The sequence below is a fragment of the Nerophis ophidion genome, linkage group LG09, assembly GCF_033978795.1.
Source record: "Nerophis ophidion isolate RoL-2023_Sa linkage group LG09, RoL_Noph_v1.0, whole genome shotgun sequence".
In the NCBI taxonomy this organism is placed as follows: Eukaryota; Metazoa; Chordata; class Actinopteri; order Syngnathiformes; family Syngnathidae; genus Nerophis; species Nerophis ophidion.
This window is the reverse complement of record NC_084619.1, coordinates 27,729,329-27,748,089: the sequence shown is the minus strand read 5'-3', so window position 1 is coordinate 27,748,089 and position 18,761 is coordinate 27,729,329. Positions and strand designations below refer to the sequence as shown.

General features: G+C 39.9%; 1 protein-coding gene across 1 annotated transcript in view; it reads left to right on the top strand.

Annotated features, from left to right (window-relative positions):
* Positions 1 to 18,761, top strand: part of wdr11 (WD repeat domain 11) — an 88,799-nt gene that overhangs the window by 30,362 nt on the left and 39,676 nt on the right. Inside the window, exons 7-10 of the mRNA XM_061910726.1 lie at positions 3,738 to 3,849; positions 4,473 to 4,671; positions 5,995 to 6,095; positions 7,419 to 7,595. Coding sequence (XP_061766710.1) covers positions 3,738 to 3,849; positions 4,473 to 4,671; positions 5,995 to 6,095; positions 7,419 to 7,595 — 589 coding nt within the window. The remainder of the gene's footprint in view (positions 1 to 3,737; positions 3,850 to 4,472; positions 4,672 to 5,994; positions 6,096 to 7,418; positions 7,596 to 18,761) is intronic.

Here is an 18,761-nt window from a genome sequence, read left to right as displayed (position 1 = left end):
CCTCCCACTTTGGCAGGAGTAGACCCATGCCTTCATGTAGAATCCTCCGGCTTCCAGGATGTGTTCAACATTTGAGGTTATTTGTCTCTGCATCACCATCGTGGACCTCCAAGCACTTGCCACAAGCACCATTTTTTTTTTAACTGCTTCCTTCTTCTCTCCTGTTTTAAGAGCTTTGAACATCTTGCAGTAGTAGAGTCTTTTTCTATGGCCCCTTTCTCCACAGACGACACAGGGTGCTTGAGCGCTTGAGGAGTTGGTGCTTTTTGTTAAAGCATGTTTTTTCGGGACTCTTGTCTCCCACCTGCTGGGGTCAACATCCCTTAGCTGGTTCAGCTGCTCATAGATCTTTTCCTGACTTCTCAGAACCTTTAAGAGTATGTTAAACCTGTCCTCAGGTGATGAGAACTCTTCTTCCTCATTTGTGGATACATGGACCAGCCACTCCTTCTTTAACCCATTCAGCAGCTTACTCTCCAGGGACTTGGTAACGAGTAGATTTTTCAGGGTGCCAATGTTTCCCAGTTCACAGAGGTCATACATGGCCTTTTCTACGATTTGTATCAAGTCCACAATCTTCCTGGGTTGATTTCTTTTTACTGGGGGTAGTGCCTGCAGTTCTTCAATGATTTCCAAGGCAATTGCTGTTTTATTTCCAAACCGATTTCCCAGCACACGAAAGATTTTATCTGCTGTCCCATATGTTAACAGGCGAAGGTCCCTCACGACATTGTCTTCCAGGCTGCCCAACAGTTGGATTTTCCTGACCTCCTTGGAGCCATTCAGTTCCCCTTGCTTCTGTAGTGCCTCCCATTCTTTCTTCCAGAGGTAGAAGTTCCGCTTGTTGCCATCAAACCGTGGGAGTGCTGTTGGTTTCAGTTTGATAGCAGGTGAGTGGTTTGGCATCTCTTCAGAGGACTCCTTTTGCAGCTTTGCGTGCAGTAGGGTATCCTTGTTAGAAATTAATTCTTGCAACGTACCCTGCACATTCCTGATGCGCTCCCGGAAGTCAGGTTGCTCTCCTTCAGGGACCCACCAAGCCCATTTGCGCATGGATTCTTTTGCCATTTTCACCAGTCCATCAAGGTTACTGAGCATTAGTTTGTATACCTCTAGCTTCAGGCTTGGTTTGCTTACTGCCAACCGCTTGCACTCTTTTTCAGCTGCATCCAATACAACAGAGAGTTCGGAGCAGCCAAAGTTTTGCCATAGAATCTTCTGGACAGTATTCTCCTCCACCTCAAGCTTCTGTTCGCAGTCCTCTGCTGTTTTTCTCACATCTGCATTGATGTCCTCTTCAGCAGTAGGCTCAAGCTCCGCCTCCTCAGTCAAGGTTTCCACCTCCTCATTTGCCTCCATTACATTCTCAGCCTGAAGTGTGACCTTGCTGAAGTCTTCCACCAGTTCTTCTGCCGACATGTTCTTGCAAGACTTCAACAGTAAGTTTGCTTGTCGCGTAAACCGCTGTTTGGCAGTCGTTCTTTCCCTCTGCAGCTGCTGCAGGGATTTTGACTTGGCCATTTTTGGGTTTTGCGAAGAGCTTTGGAGCACTGGTCCTGGACACAGCAGTGGCTTGGCAGGGGCGTTGGGTGGACTTGGATGCAGGAGACTCGGTCTGGTTTGCTTAGGGGCTTTTTTAACCAGCTGGCACTGCGGTTTTTCACTGTCAAGTGTTTTGCTATTTTCGCTGTGCTTATCCCACACTTGAAAGGATGTACCAATGCTGAATATGGATTCTGTATTTCACTCAAAAGACCAGACTGTCATTATTTTTTTCCTTTTATTTTCTTTTAGTTTGCAACAATTTCTTCAAACAATGAAACAGCTTCTTTTGTCTTTTGTAGCAGCCTTTAGCAGCTTTTAGCAGCCTTTGGTAGCTTTTAGGAGCTTTTCGAGTCTTTGGTAGCTTTTTGCAGTCTTTAGGAGCTTTTACTAGTCTTAGTTTAGCTTTTAGGTGAAAAACCGGCTGTCCGTTCAGCTTTTGGTTTTCGTACTTTTTTTTTTGCACAACTCTCAGTTATCGTCAATGATAATAAACCTTCTTCCATTCTGCGCTACAGTGCCGTCTTATGCACTCCTTTATTAGACGCAGCTGTCTAATTATCGGGCTCGCGCACCAGCAGGTGAGACGGGAGCGCGCTGTGCTCTACCTGTGCGTGAATGTGAATAGATCGGCTCTGATCATATAAACAGACTGGCTGAACTTATGCCGAATTATACAGCTTACTTGGGGTTTCCAAAGTTAATAGGGGTGCTGATGTGCTTTACCAAAAAATATAATTTTACATTTTTTTAAATAGGGTTTGGCTGGTTGCCAAGTTGCCGCGGTTGCGAGCTCGTGCATCAGCTGACGAGACAGCTGTTCACCGCTACAATAGCGTAGTGCTTTTATTTTGAAGCCCGAAAAGCGTGTATTTAGTTTGAGAAAGTGTCTTCACATGTTTTGATGTTGATTCTATGCAATAAAAAAAGTCTCCTTTCGACATCCTGCCGGCCGTCTTTTATTTCTGTTGAGCTTTTATGTCATCTTACTTACTGAAGCAGTCACAGTAACAATTTAAATGTTATGTTATCACTGCACCTTAACCGTAATCTGAACACGGAAGTGAAGCCCCACCCATCTCTGAAGGACGCACGAAGTAGGTGTTTGTTCCAGGGATGTCACCTCTTCTCACAGCGAATTATAGTTCTTTTTTGCTGGGAGAACAACTTGCCATGGCTTTGACCCTAATATTTCAATAAGGTTGACTTTCCTTTGTCTATTTCTGCTCGATTGTGGCTCATCAGTAGCAAGTGAACTGCAGCCAAGATTCCCCAGGCCACGGCACTGGCCGAGGGTCAAAAAGGAAGTGTTTGCGTTAAAAAAAAAATAGTGCCGTTATAGAAATGTATATCCATCCATGTTCTACCGCTTATTCCCTTTTTGGGGTCGCGGGGGGCACTGGCCTATCTCAGCTACAATCGGGCGGAAGGCGGGTACACCCTGGACAAGTCGCCAACTCATCGCAGGGCTAGAAATGTATACTTAACGCATTATCGCGTTAACTTTGACAGCCCTAATTATCATAAAATATTGATTTGTCTCTTTTGTTATTGTTTACAAACTTGAACTATGGCTAAATGAGGATTTTGAGGGCAAAAACAGTGATTCAAATGAAAGGGAACCAATACAGTTATTACTTTTGTTTAGTTATCGTGCATGATCCATTTTATTTTGCGACCAGTGCCATGCATTTAATGCAGAATTTTATTTAAAATGATACTAGTAAATTCTAAATTTAATAAAATAAAGTGAATGAAAAATTATTATTGTGTTTACTATAGTTACTTGCTAAAAAAACATTTTCAATTCCATAACATATTATCAGAGTATCAGATTCAAAATGAGGCCAAAAAATCTAATCTGGATCTGAAGCCAAAAATGCTAATTAAGACATCCCCACTATGCAATGAAGTAAATACAAATAAAAACTGCATATGACATTATTGGGAGTTAAAATAAAGGTATTTTTTCCAAATCATTTACTCCTTGCGCTGTACCTCAACAGACTGCCTCCACATTGTTTTCCTCTACCATAAATAAGCCATACATGATACTTGTCAGGTCAGCGTTAGCGAGAGAAGTTGTGTAACCCATGAACATGAACACAATGATTGGTGGTGGTAAATAGCAGAACGGCCAAACGTCATGTCATCTCATCCTTGCCTTTTCCTATATTTTCTTGACCATGTGTCAGGTGATCTCCTGTGCCCAGAGAGATGCTCTATACTGCCTCCATGAGAACGGATGCATCACCCTGCGAGTGTGCCGCTCCACTACATCTCCAGAAGATTCATCAGGAGTAGCGGGTATGCCTCCTCTTACACGTGCAGTGGACACCATTTGAGCTTCGCTCACTGACACCTCTATATCATTCCCTTGCTGTTTTCCCCTCAATTTATTCTGTGTAGCAGAGCCTGAAGCCTTTCTTTATGCTCCAATGGGTATTCAGACTCTTACTATCTCATTTATCTTCTGGCTTAGCATTACAGGCCATTGGGAGTGTATAGTCCAAATGTCTCTCTCTTCTTCACTTATTTCTTCCCTGCTGATATCTGCCAGATCCTTTTCTTGCTTCCTTGACATTTTCTTTCATGAGCCGCTCACACAAACATTTAAATGCATTTTTCCTGTTCAAGGTGCTTATCTCCTTAAATCCCCTCTCTTTATGTTCATACTCTCATTTGCCTTCAAGCTTACCTTTTCTACAATCTCTTATCATTCATATCTCCTCAGTTTTTGTTATTAACACCAATCAATGCCTTTTCCCACCCCTGTGTCTCTCTGTATTCACATGCCCAACACTTCTTCAGGATCTTCTCTTTCCCAGTCTTCTACCTTGATGTTTCCCATTCCCCTAACCTTTTCAGGTTGTCTCTATGTACTTTTCAGCAGCAGATGTGTCATTCTATGTCTTATCCTTCTTTTTCAGACCCAGAACAAAGTACCCAGGAGCTTGTATATGACCTCCGCTCTCAGTGCGATGCTATCCGTGTTACCAAGACTGTTCGACCATATCGAATGGTTATCTGCCCTGTCAACGAAAACAATGTGGCTCTCATGGTCAGTGACGGTAGAGTCATGCTATGGGAGCTCAAAGCCTACACAGGCAGAGCTGCTGTCAACCAAAGGTACACGCATACAGACACATATTTCACTCAATAATTCTGTTGGCCTATATCACACATTTGCAGGCACTGGCCTGAAAAAAGGTGAGGTAAGAGTCACATTACTTTGTAAGTTACCTTAAATAAACTTCCTTAAAAACTGCATAATCCTGTGACCTAAATGTAGGCTTCTCAGCAACTGTCACTGGTAGGACATGCAGGGACTTATGCTATCACCAATGAGTCTCACTTTCCTTTGATGGGAGACTCTGAGCTCCTGTCAAGAAGACATGACTTTATTTCTCCTTTAGTTTTGTTTCCTGTGTGGGGCAAAGATGGATTTGTGTGCCTGCTAGCAAATTAATATAGGCAAATACATCTAAGTCACAGGATTACATTTAGAAAAATGTGTTTTGCTCTTCACTTTGTGATAAAACTGCTTAGGTTTAATACATATTCATTTGCTAAATTTTAAGACACATGAAATGGATATTACGTCAACTTAAAGGGGACTTTTGTTGACTTATATGGCTACGTTCACAGTCCACACTGCAACATAGGTTTTCCAAATCTGTTGTTTTTTTTCAAATCCAATATCTTCATGTAGTCGTTTACATTACAAACAAAATGTGATTTTGAATGTGAACGCAATCCGACCCGCGTGCAGTCATGATTTCACATGTGCTGCAGTGTTTACAGAAGTAAACATTTCCAATCCAATTCTAGTAGGTTTCAGTCCTGGCACATTCGTGGCAATTTCAAGGATTTTGCCTAATAAAAATCAATATTTTCTTTCTCAAAATCAACATTTCCACGATCAGTTCAGTCTTTAAAATGTCTCAACTTTGTTGTGAAAAAGTGTGCGCACGCTTTAATGCATGAAGCCCAGGAGATCAGTGTTCCTGTTTTACAAAATAAGCCCATAGTAAACAGATTTTCGTGTCGAGGAAATAAGAATGAAAACTTGTTTTCGAGAACATGTGGTCATACTATGATGAGCTAATTAGAGATAAGTTAATCTTTCTTAGATCATCTTATGACCACAGAGTTTACTGTTTATGATCATAGTTTGAAGCCAGTTGGTATCAGACCACTCACTACTCCGTAGTTAAAAGCTCCTGTTTCTTTGCGTAGAATTACCTAAATAATATGAAACAACTGTTTTATATGATGCTGCCAAAAATATGTGTATAACTTTAAAGAACATAATCATTTATCACTTCCCATTATCTCGATCAGAATCATAGTCAGATGTAATGGCCAAGTATGTTGAACAAACAAGGAATTTTACTTGATATACTGTACCTTCATTGATTATTGTATTTTATCTTTCCCCTTTTGTTGCAGTTCAGGGCTGTCACCGCTATACTCCCCAGTGTTCTTTTGTGGAGCACGTCTGGGCCCATACCAGAAACATATTCAGAATCTCTCTCTCAACAGCATGATAGGTAAGGTTAGATTTTACATTTTCCTGTAATTTTGTTCTATAATCATCTTTCTGTGAATGAATTAATAATTTTCATGCAAGACTGCCAGTTGGGCTCAAACATGCATATCATAGCTATGGCCAGCATCTTGTCTATTGTTTGGTCACATTAAATTTCAGAGCAGCATTATTTGTAAATTGTTTGTTTTTAAATTTGCAGTTTTATATTAATGATGGCTAATACCAAAAAAGAAAAAAATACATATTTCACTTATTGTCAGTTATTGCCTTGAGCGCCTCTCCAAAAAAATATATCAATCAATCAATCAATGTTTATTTATATAGCCCTAAATCACAAGTGTCTCAAAGGGCTGCACAAACCACAACAACATCTTTGGTAGAGCCCACATAAGGGCAATGAGAAACTCACACCCAATGGGACGTCGGTGACAGTGACAATGATGACTTTTTTTTTTTTGATTGATTGATACTTTTATAAGTAGATTGCACAGTTCAGTACATATTCCGTACAATTAACCACTAAATGGTAACACCCGAATACCTTTTTCAACTTGTATAAGTCGGGGTCCACGTTAATCAATTCATGGTAGTGGTAGGTACTGTGAGAAATCTTGGAGAGGACCGCATATGTGGGCAACCCCCCCCCCCAGGGGACCGAAAGCAATGGATGTCGAGCGGGTCTAACATGATATTGTCAAAGTCCAATCCAACACAACGGTGAGAGTCCAGTCCAAAGTGGATCCAACATAGTAGCGAGAGTCCCGTCCACAGTGGAGCCAGCAGGAAACCATCCCAAGCAGAGGCGGATCAGCAGCGCAGCGATGTCCCCAACTGATACACAGGCGAGCGGTCCATCCTGGGTGCCGACTCTGGATGAGCGGTCCGTCCTGGGTCCTGACTCTGGACAGCCAGTACTTCATCTATGGCCACCGGACCTGTGCCCCCCCCCCCCCCCCCACTTCCTCCCCCACCCCGCCCAACCCCTCCAAAAAAAAAAAAGAAAAATGGTATCCCTTCAAAATATATAACTACAGCTGTGTTTAACTCCTAAAAATACTTGTATCCAAGGATATATCAAGGAGCATGGGGCTGTTAAGTGAATAAAACTCAAGGTACATTTTATGGTTCCCAGCTGTTAGGCTGTTAATGAATCAAATAAGTATAGCTAAGTGGGGAAAACATAATGATGCCGCTGTGGAAACTTTGGAAATCTGTGTGCTTCTCTCCTGCTCATCTTGAGAAGTGGTTCAGCAAAAGTTTATTTTAATAACAAAGGAAAATGACAATATTGGCTAACTTCTGATGTATATATTTTTTTCTCTAGGTCAGACCTTGATAGCTGGTGAGGCCCCTCTGCCATCATCCAACCAGAAAGAAGTCCAGCTTAAATTCTTGTTAACTGGCCTTGTCTCTGGTTTGCCGCTGCCACCATTTGCCATCCGCATGTGTCCACCTCTTACCACCAAAAACATCAACCACTACCAACCGATGCTGGCTGTTGGTAGGTTTTATTGGAAACACACACATACCAAGGGTGCTTTCACATCAATTGGACTTTCTTGGAATAATTAAATAGATCGATTTTGAAATGGGTTTGTAGCTCACAGTGCTATTGTTAATGTTATTATACAGACAATATACCACCAGACAAGTGCAATTTAGAGGAACATCTTGAACAAAAGATCTTTTTTCTCATGATGAAGAGAGGTTCTGATATAAGACAATAAGAAGGTGTAACTACACATGGCAGTCAATTGAGCCTGTGTAACTTCATCATGCTAACTGCTTACATGGTAAACTAAATGTGTATTTGGTAAGACAATGGTATTATTTCTGTATATGTTGTAGTAAACGTGATCATACCTTAGGTTTTAGCTAATTTATTGATTTACCAATTGGATATGGTCAAAGTTGGATCACTTTCTCACCACAACTGAAAAATGCTAGAATTTTTGTCTGGGAACATATTGTAGAGGAAGTAGGCCGAGGATAGCTAATTTTGAAGTTTGATTTTGATTACATATCGTTGCTGACCAAAAGATGTAAAACGCACAAAAGAGGAAAACGAACTCTGCACAGTTAAAGGCCTACTGAAATGAGATTTTCTTATTTAAACGGGGATAGCAGGTCCATTCTATGTGTCATACTTGATCATTTTGCGATATTGCCATATTTTTGCTGAAAGGATTTAGTAGAGAACATCGGCGCTAAAGTTCGCAACTTTTGGTCGCTAATAGAAAAGCCTTGCCTTTACCGGAAGTATGTGCGCATTTCGTCACCGGTGTGAGGGCTCCTCACATCCCCACATTGTTTATAATGTGAACCACCAGCAATAAGAGCAATTTGGACCGAGAAAGCTACCATTTCCCCAATAACTTGAGCGAGGATGAAATATTCGTGGATGAGGATATTGATGGTGAAGGACTAGAAAAAAATAAAAAGCAACGGCTCTGGGCGGCAGCAGTGTGAGCGTTTCAGATGTAATTAGACACATTTACTAGGATAATTCTGGAAGATCCCTTATCTGCTTATTGTTTTAACAGTGTTTTAGTGAGATTTTAAAGATATCCCTTAAAGTCGAATGGCTGCGGTGAACACGCCAGTGTCTCTCAGAGAAGCCAATGCAGGAGCCAAGATCACAGCTGCCTTTTTTGACAGCTACTGCAGGAGGACGCATATTCCACTCAAGTATTCGGTAAGAGCTGACTTAATATAGCAATTTTCCCATCCAAAAACATGCTGGTTGACGTAGAGAAACATGTTCGACTTGACCGCTCTGTAAAGCTTCACAACAAAGAAACACCGGCTGTGTCTCGGTGCTAAAGACAGCTGCAATACACCGCTTTCCACCAACAGCATTGTTCTTTATTGTCTCCATTATTAATTGAACAAATTGCAAAAGATTCAGCAACACAGATGTCCAAAATACTGTGTAATTATGCGATGAAAAGTGACGACTTTTAGCCGTAAGTGGTGCTGTGCTAAAATGTCCCCTCCAACCAATAACGTCACAAACACGCGTCATCATACGTGTCATCATTCCGCGACGTTTTCGACAAGAAACTCTGCGGGAAATTTAAAATTGTAATTTAGTAAACTAAACGGGCCGTACTGGCATGTGTTGCAATGTTAAGATTTAATCATTGACATACAAACTATCAGACTGCGTGATTGGTAGTAGTGGGTTTCAGTAAGCCTTTAATAAGGTCCCAAGAGAGTCTGAAAGCACTGACCTTTGGCTGAAGTGCAATGATTTTGTGTGTGCTGAGGTTGGATAGATTTGATTACGTAGTGGGTTCTATGAATGCTTTCTAATGGTAACATTGTGTTTGCAATTAACATTATTATTGAACATTTCTTAACATGGTGATAACATTTTTACATATTTGTTTTGTCTAAAACTCATCAGAATTTTTTGTACAATTTGTAGGTTTTTGTTCTTTCAGTATTGCTCTTTTGTTGCATCAGTGCTTTTCAAAGAGAAAGCAACAAGAAATGAACTCACTTGCTTTGTGCCCATTCAAAGCATAATGAGAATGATCTGATTCCTTTACCCTCTAGTATTGCAAGAACACTCCAAGTTTGAATACTGATGTCAGAATATAGTTCAACAATATATTGTTCTTTTTTCTTTATTCATCCTTTATTTCAATCACAACACACATAATTATGCTCCATCTTTACAATTTTAAAAAGGTAAATCAAAGAAAAGAAATAACATGGTGTGTCCAAAAAGTGGCAGAAAGTCCTGCCCCTTTACTCAGATACGATAATCTGATTCTTTATCAATAACAGAATGCGATATGACCTTATTCAACAAAATTAATTTAGTTTATATTATAGAATATTTTAAATTATTGTACAGTATGTAATTACCAGATACATATATAATTACACCTGGGATACTCAAAATAAAAATACACAACATTTCATCAAATGTAGTTTATACTGATAGAATATACCCACAAGATATTCTATGTTTCCTCCTTTGTGTTGTAAACATGAACAAAATTTCCTTATTTCTTTTAAAATTGAACAATGTTATTGGGTTGTTTGATTTCCTCGTGCTATTGACTCTAGAGAGTTACCCTACAAACTAATATGCACTTTATCTTGAATTGAGTTAAGATATTGATGTTTTAAATTAAAATTCTATCCATCCATCCATTTTGCTACCGCTTGTCTCTCTCTTGGTTGCAGGGGGTGCTGGTGCCTATCCCTACACCACAAATTATATTTTCCATCTCTCTTTGAACTTTTTCTAGATTTTTGGTGGCAGCAGATTATTTATTGCTTTAATAATTACTTGCAGTTTAAAATTTCACCAGACCCATAAGTTTAATCATTTACTTCTTAATAAGGAGTACATTTTTGTGTTCCCGATAGCCGACATTTTAAGCCACATTTTATATTCATCCCAGGACCATGTGGAATATCGCAATGTATTGCACTACTGTACTGTATCGTATCAAATCCTAAAGTATTTGCTAATACCCAGCCCTGATTTGAACACCTTAATTTTATGGCGTTCAGCATTTTAAAAAACAGATTGATTAAGATGATCAATATAGAAACCTATTGTTTGTACCAGTCTCTGCCCGTGCCACCTTTTTACACTTTAAATTCCCGAGCGAAGAAGACAAAGCCAGGGGAGTTGAGGGGGATAGGGAACATCTTTAAACCACCAAGCATACACATTCAGGATAAAAAGCTGAAATATGTCATTATTTTTAAAGTATATGATGAAATAAAAACCTTCCTGTTTAAACAAGTTCTAGATTGTTCTTAAATAAGACCTTTTAATACCATGACATACCATGACAACATTAAATAACCATGTGTTTCGTTTAGTATGATACTTACACAACAATAAAAAAATATCTGAAATCACATGAAACATATTCTCTTTATCAAATTCAAAGTAGATGCTCTCAAAGTTTAATTGGCATATCTGGCCATGGCACACTTCTTGTGGACACTGTGCGCAGTGTGCGTCAAATACAAGTACACTTTTCCTGTTGCTTATTTTGTGTGTTTGTTATGTCCAACAAAACCAGAAAAAGTCACTAGATTTGTAGCTGGAATCTTTTTTTTTTTTTCTTTTTTTTGGGAAAAATACTACCTCAAGAGATTTGAATATACTAAATATAGCGATAGTTGCAAGTTTGCCATACTAGTGCTCTTGCTCTATCCGATTATTATGTGGCAGACGAGGTGTGTAGGTGTGCAAGAAGCAGAGTTGCGATCCCATCTTCTCTGCAGTGTTTTAATGAGAGGCTACATTGGTGTATTGTCCCAATATAATGTGTTTATGAACAACTGCGAGCAACTAACACTCAATGTATTTATGTCAGTCCCGATTTATATATGACAGGCTTCAACAAATACACAATATGGGAAACACTGCATCTATATAAAGCAGAACACATATTTGGCTGCCTATTAATTGCAGAGTTTATTGCTTTTATGAATAGTATATGTGCATTTGGCGTATTGAGATTTTCTCTCTGTTTGAAACAATGGTAAAACTAATTACAGGCCCCAATATGACTATTAAGAGTCTATGTATAGCAAATGTTTTTGATTTGCTTCCCACTTTATTTTTTGTTTTATATAGCTGTGGTGCATTTAAAATATCTGTTGAGTTTTTAAGGCCAGAGCCTTGTGCCCAAGGGAGTTATTCTGCTGAATTCACTGCTTCTCGGTTGTCTGAAACAGCTTATTTGCAGAATCGCTGGTGCTTCTGTTCCTAATTTACTTTGCAAGTTAACTTTGTGTTGTTTTGTCTGTTTGTGGAAACCTTGTTGATTTCTTAAAAACGTTTTGGAACATTCCATTCCAGTACGATATGTTTTATACTACAATTATTAGAAAAAATAAAACTCATGCTTTTTTTTTGCCATGAAAAATTATGTTTTAATTAAAGCAAAAGGGCTGGTCATAAAAAACACACATGACAACATTTGATCATTCAGACTTTTTTCTATCAAACAATTGATATATCAAATAATACCATTCCGGTAGTTACAGTATTTTGTTTTGTTGCAGCACGTTAAAAGATAAGATTACATTGATGTACGACATTTTTGAACAAGAAAATGTTAATATTTTGTAAAAATTCCAACTGATTGGTGACGAATGGAAATGATCTGTAAACATAATGATTATTACTCTGACCAAAATTATTACTCCTGCCAGTATTATCAGTATTTTGTTACATTTAATCTCTGAAAATACATCCACACTTCAACCAAAGTTCACTTTGTAGGTGGAAAAATGTCTAAATTGCTGTGAGTTGTTTTACTTTACACTTTATTATGTAATAGCAAAATAAATGACACAGCATTGTAACATCTGCTCAATACAACTCTCGCATAGAAACAAAAATTTGGAAAAATCTGGATTATATTGTACTATTCATTTATAAACCGATTGTTTTTTTTTACCATAAACTAGGGCTGTCCAAAGTGTTGCAATTTGCTCATGTTTTTTGGTTAAGCATTTTCTTAAAATAACAAAGACAAAAATGGCCACATTGAAAAAACAGTTTATTAAAAAAAATAAGTTGTTACAAGATATCGAACTGATATCATCATTATAACACAAACCTAAGAACCAATCCGCAGCATTTATCGCTAAATATATAAGCTGCTGAAAATATCTTCAAATAATATTAGAATTAAATAGACGTCAGTGTGTTTAATAAATCAAAGGCAAAAATGTTATAATCTCCCACATCCTTAAAGGGCTAATATTAGGATTTTTTTTCTACATCTATAACACTTTTTTGTGGTCCAAATAACATTTAATGGTGGTTTGTTGGTTAAAATGTTGCATAGATTATGTTTTGCTGATCGTTTTCAAGCTGCTTTCTGATGCTTTCAGGATGCTGCGTTTTGTGTGCGGTCCTATTTACATGGCTCCACTTCGACAGCGTTTTCTCCTCGCCATCCTTGTGATAGTTTTTAGCGCTTTTATAGCGATTCTACTGACAGATATAAGTTTGAACTATACGCTAATTTGTATTAGAAATGGCAACAGAGCAAAATGCATGTTCATGTACGAGCCATTCTGCCCCACAACAAGAGGATAGCAAAAAAGGCACGTATTGACTCATGCGCGGGGATAAAAGCAGACTTGCGCAAAGCTTTTTGGGTAAAAATGTACCAAAAATAGAGATATCACTGTAGATAGATAGATAGTACTTAATTGATTCCTTCAGGAAAATTAAAAGGCACCAATGGGAAAAACATTACAAATTGGGGACATTTCAAATGGCTCATTAGGAAGAAGTATGAAGGAAGGCAAGATTATATGGATTTATAAATATCACTGCCGTGGTTTGATTTCCAATTTCCGGGACTTTTGCAGATCCCAAATAAACAAAAGCAGTTAACAATAGGTAAATACGTTGATTTTGCATGATACATCTCCTTTGGATATATCTCTCAGGTAAAAAGTCTTCAGACACCCTGTTATTTTTTAAAGTCAAATGCCCATCTCTGTTGGAAAATATAAATATTGTTTTAAAAAATGTAATTTAATGAATTTTCTGCCATAAGCCTGAGTTGTTGTATTAGTTGTTAATATTGGGGGACGGCGTGGCAAAGTTGGTAGAGTGGCTGTGCCAGCTATTGAGGGTTACTGTTTCAATCCCCACCTTCTACCATCCTAGTCACGTCCGTTGTGTTCTTGGGCAAGACACTTCACCCTTGCTCCTCATGGGTCCTGGTGAGCGCCTTGCTTGGCAGCTCCCACTGTCAGTGTGTGAATGTGTTTGTGAATAGGCGAATGTGGAAATAGTGTCAAAGCGCTTTGGGCTCCTTAAAAGGGGTAGGAAAGCGATATACACGTACAGACCATTTACCATTTACCAATATTGCCAGCTTTTGAATTAAGGAAACACACTGTTAATTACTGTCTCTGACAATATGTTGACAGTAAAATGTGGTAAATACTGTAATTACAATTGAATGGAGTGATTTGTGTTTACCGGCTTCACGGTGGCAGAGGGGTTAGTGCGGCTTTCTCACAATACGAAGGTCCTGAGTAGTCTGGGGTTCAATCCCGGGCTCGGGATCTTTCCGTGTTAAGTTTGCAGGTTCTCCCAGTGAATGCGTGGGTTACCTCCGGGTACTCCGGCTTCCTCCCACTTCCAAAGACATGCACCTGGGGATAGGTTGATTGGCAACACTAAATTGGCCCTAGTGTGTGAATGTGGATGTGAATGTTGTCTGTCTATCTGTGTTGGCCCTGCAATGAGGTGACGACTTGTCCAGGGTGTACACCACCTTCCGCCCGATTGTAGCTGAGATAAGCACCAGCGCCTCCTGTGACCCCAAAGGGAATAAGCAGTAGAAAATGGATGGATGGATGGATTTGTGTTTACTGAGGAAACGTGTTGTACATATGCTTTCTGTTAAAGGGGAACTGCACTTTTTTTGTTCATTCACAATCATCATGAGAGACAAGAAGACACAAGCGCTTGTGCACGCCAGCTTTCCGAGACTCTTTATTTCGTTAGCGCGGGCAGCATGAAGCAGGGCTTTTATTGTGAAGATAGGAAATGTGCAGTCGGTCTTTAGGCTTTTGACGGCAGGTACGGCGCGAGAGTCTGTTGAAATAAAAAGTGTTTCTCGCCTTCCTCTCTGTCATTTTTTCATAATAATGATCTTGCAGCAGCCAGCGTCATCTCACAAAACCCTCGGGTGCCGTGAATGTCAATTAAGCAAGCTACGGAATTTGCCGCCAATGTTTTTCTTGTAAAGTGTATGGAAGCTGGATAAATAAGATGCCAAAAACCAACCACTTTCATGTGGTATTGTACAGAAAGGTGGACTTTTTTTCTACTCCATTTGAAAAATGTGGGTGTTATCATATACTGTCTGATTCCAATCAATGCAAGTCATCAGAATCAGGTAATAATACACCAACTTATATTCTTGTCTTCATTAAAGAAAGACATCTATATGTGTTACACATGCTTGTATAATCATTAAACACATTTAACTTGTTAACAAAAACATCTCTTTCATAAATAAATACATATAAATGATATATATGAATGAGGTAGAGCCTCTCGATTTGGTCAATTGAAAAGTAGCTCGCCTCCAGAAAAAGGGTGGGCACCCCTGTTTTAGAGGTTTTTAAAGGCAACAACGGTGACTCCCATTAGCCACATCTTCCAAGCGTTTATCAACTTTAAACTCGTGTCTGTCATAATGGTTGTGAACGATAGGCAAAATTCCATAAAAAAGGCAGTTCACAATAATTATAGTGTGTTGAACAGTCGTTGAGTAACTATTAGCCTGGGTGTGGTATGATAGTTTCTACTCAGTGATTGCGTTTGTCAAAAGGTCATTTATTTTGACCTTGCATACACGTTTTTCATTTAATCTTAATACATGTGCATTAAAAAAATTACAGTACAAACATAGTGGAAAAACTAATTTAACATCCATTTATATGTTAAAACAGCATACAGAGACCAGAATAAGCAATTTTGGAAGAAATAGAGTATGAATGTTGAAATGTTTAAGCCAAACTAAAAGGCTAACGTTGGCATGATAACAGTTGAAATGCATCAAGTACCAGGTTAAATGACTCTAAAGCATACGCATGCAAAATTGGCTAAAAAGTTAACATGCTAATGTTGGCATGCTAGCATGCGATAACGTTAATATGTTGGGCGAGTGACCAACATTAGCAAGAACTTTGATTTTCTTACCGTTCAAAACTGTTGAGAAATATGGGATATGTAGAAGTTTGTACTGTACCCATTCAATTTCAAAGGAGGAAACATTCTTGTAACTATGGCAAAACCGGGAATACTCAGACTGGGGACACATGTTTGTTTGAATATCTCGGATGAGTGACGTGTCTGGATTGTGGAATGATTTGAATCGGTTGAGAAACAAGGGATTTGCAGAGGTTTTTCTAATGCCCATTCATTTTTCACTGGAGAAAACGTTTCTGGTAATTATCGGAATAGCGGCCATTTTTGGAACAAGAAAAAATGTTGGTTTAAATTTCCAAAATGAGTGGACTGTGTGGGTGCTGCAATGGTTGAAATCAGTTAAAAAATGTGGAAATTGGGCGAGTTTGAAAATTAGCCAATCAATTTTCAATTGAAAAAAATGTCCTTGAAAATCTGGAATTTTACGTAATCTTGGATTTAAAATCTGAAAAAAATGGTAGATCAGTTGTCATGATCGAGTCAAACCTGTTGCTACTTTAACAGTTCCAACCGGATAAACTGTGGGGAAAAAATTGGTGGGATTTCTTTTTTCTTCTTTGCGGCTTAATTCACATGAGGGTCAACTAGCTTGAGTGTAGCACTAAAACAAGTGAGACATGCCAGCTGGGCCCCTGACAACTTCAGCAAACCAATCCATGCCCCCCTCCCCTCCTCTCTGCCCCCCAGCTCTAATGAGTACCTCCCCCCACTTAACACCTCACCCTCAGAATGATGACCCTGCCCTCCCCCAACCACCTGGACCCCCCAGTGTGTCTGTCTGCAGAACAGGTGAATGCACAGCTAAATAAGTTATACACAGGCAAGGCCCCGGGTCCTGATGGTGTGAGCCCAAGGGTGCTCAAAGCCTGCGCCCCACAGCTGTGTGGTGTGCTCCTGCACATCATCAACATGAGCCTTGGGCTGCAAAAAGTCCCCACACTGTAGAAAACCTCATGCGTGATCCCCAAGTGCAGGCGACCCAGCACGTCAAAGGACGACAGGCCGGTGGCTCTAACCTCCCATATCATGAAGACTATGGAGAGGTTGGTCCTGGAACAACTCCGCCCTACAGTCAAGCCTCACCTGGACCCACTCCAATTCGCCTACCAGCCCCGACTGGGAGTGGAGGACACAGTCTACCTGCTGAACTGAGCCAACGCCCACCTGGACAAGCCTGCGATCAGTGTGAGGGTCATATTTTTTTTACTTCTCCAGTGCTTTCGATACTATACGGCCTGGACTACTGGGTGTAAAGTTGGAGAAGATGCAAGTGGAGGCCCCCTTGGTGTCCTGAGTTGTAGATTACCTGACTGACAGACCACAGTATGTACGACTGCAGGACTGTGTGTCTGACAGGCTGGTCAGCAACACCGGGGCCCCGCAGGGCACAGTCCTCTCCCCCTTCCTCTTCACCATTTACACCACCGATTTCCACTATCAATCAGAGTTTTCTGATGACTCTGCGATAGTGGGGTGTATTGAGGATGGTGATGATGAGGAATACAGGGCACTGGTGGAGGACTTTGTCACATGGTGTGGAAAGAACCTCCTCCAGCTCAATGTGACGAAGACCAAGGAGCTGTTTGTGGACCTGGGAAGAAGGAGGAGTACTCCGGCGACCCCTGTTTCCATCAGGTGGTGAATGTGGACATGGTTGAGGATTATAAATACCTCGGTGTACACATGGACAACAAGCTGAATGGGTCAAAACACTATGAGGCCCTCTACAAGAAGGGACAGAGCCGCCTCTACTTCCTCAGGAGGCTAGGATCCTTCAACGTCTGTACAAAGATGTTGAAAATGTTCTACTAGTCGGTGGTGTCGGGCGCCTTCTTGTGCGCCGTGGCTTGCTGGGTCAAGAGAAAGGGACACAAACAGACTGGACAAGCTGGTAGAGAAGGCCAGTAACGTGGTGGGAGTGGAGCTAGACTCTCTGCCGGTGGTGTCAGAGAGGAGAAATCTAGCAAAACTCCTAGCCATTATGGAAAACACCTCCCACCCACTACAGTTGGACCTGGCGGAGAGAATGAGCACGTTCAGTGGAAGGCTTAGACTCCCAAAATGCAACACGGAACGACACAGGAGGTCCTTCATACCGACAGCCATCAGACTGTATAATGCATATGTTCCTTCTTGACTGCACTTAAATGTAGAATATATTTATATTATTCATATATTATATATATAATATATGTTATATATTATGTATTATTATTATTGTCTATTGTGAGCAAACTGTGGTGCTGAATTTCCGCCAGGGATCAATAAAGTACTTTCTTTTCTATTCTATTCTATTCTATATAAATGGCTTTCGCTTTGCATAGTAGAGTTTTAATTTGCACTTACAGATTTAGCGACAAACTGTAGTTACTGACGGTGGTTTTCTGAAGTGTTCCTGAACCCATTTGGTATTATCCTTTACACATTCATGTCGCTTTTTGATGCAGTACCGCCCGAGGGATCGAAGCTCTGTAATATCATCGCTTATGTGCAGTAATTTCTCCAGATTCTCTGAACTTTTTGATGACATTAAGGACCGTAGATGGTGAAATCCCTAAATTCCTTGCACTAACTCGTTGAGAAATGTTGTTCCTTAACTGTTCGACAATATGCTCATGCATTTGTTGACAAAGCGGTGATCCTTGCACCATCCTTGTTTGTGAATGACTGAACATTTCATGGAAGCTGCTGTTATACCCAATCATGGCACCCACCTGTTCCCAATTAGCCTGCTCACATGTGTAATGTTCCAAATAAGTGTTTGTTGAGCATTTCTAGACTTTCTCGGTCTTCTTTGGCAGTTGTGCTAGCTTTTTTCAAACATGGCATCAAGCTGGCATCAAATTCCAAAAGAGCTAATATTTGCAAAAAATAACAATGTTTGCCAGTTCGAACGTTTCAACCTAAATTCAATTGAGTTTGGGTTGAAAA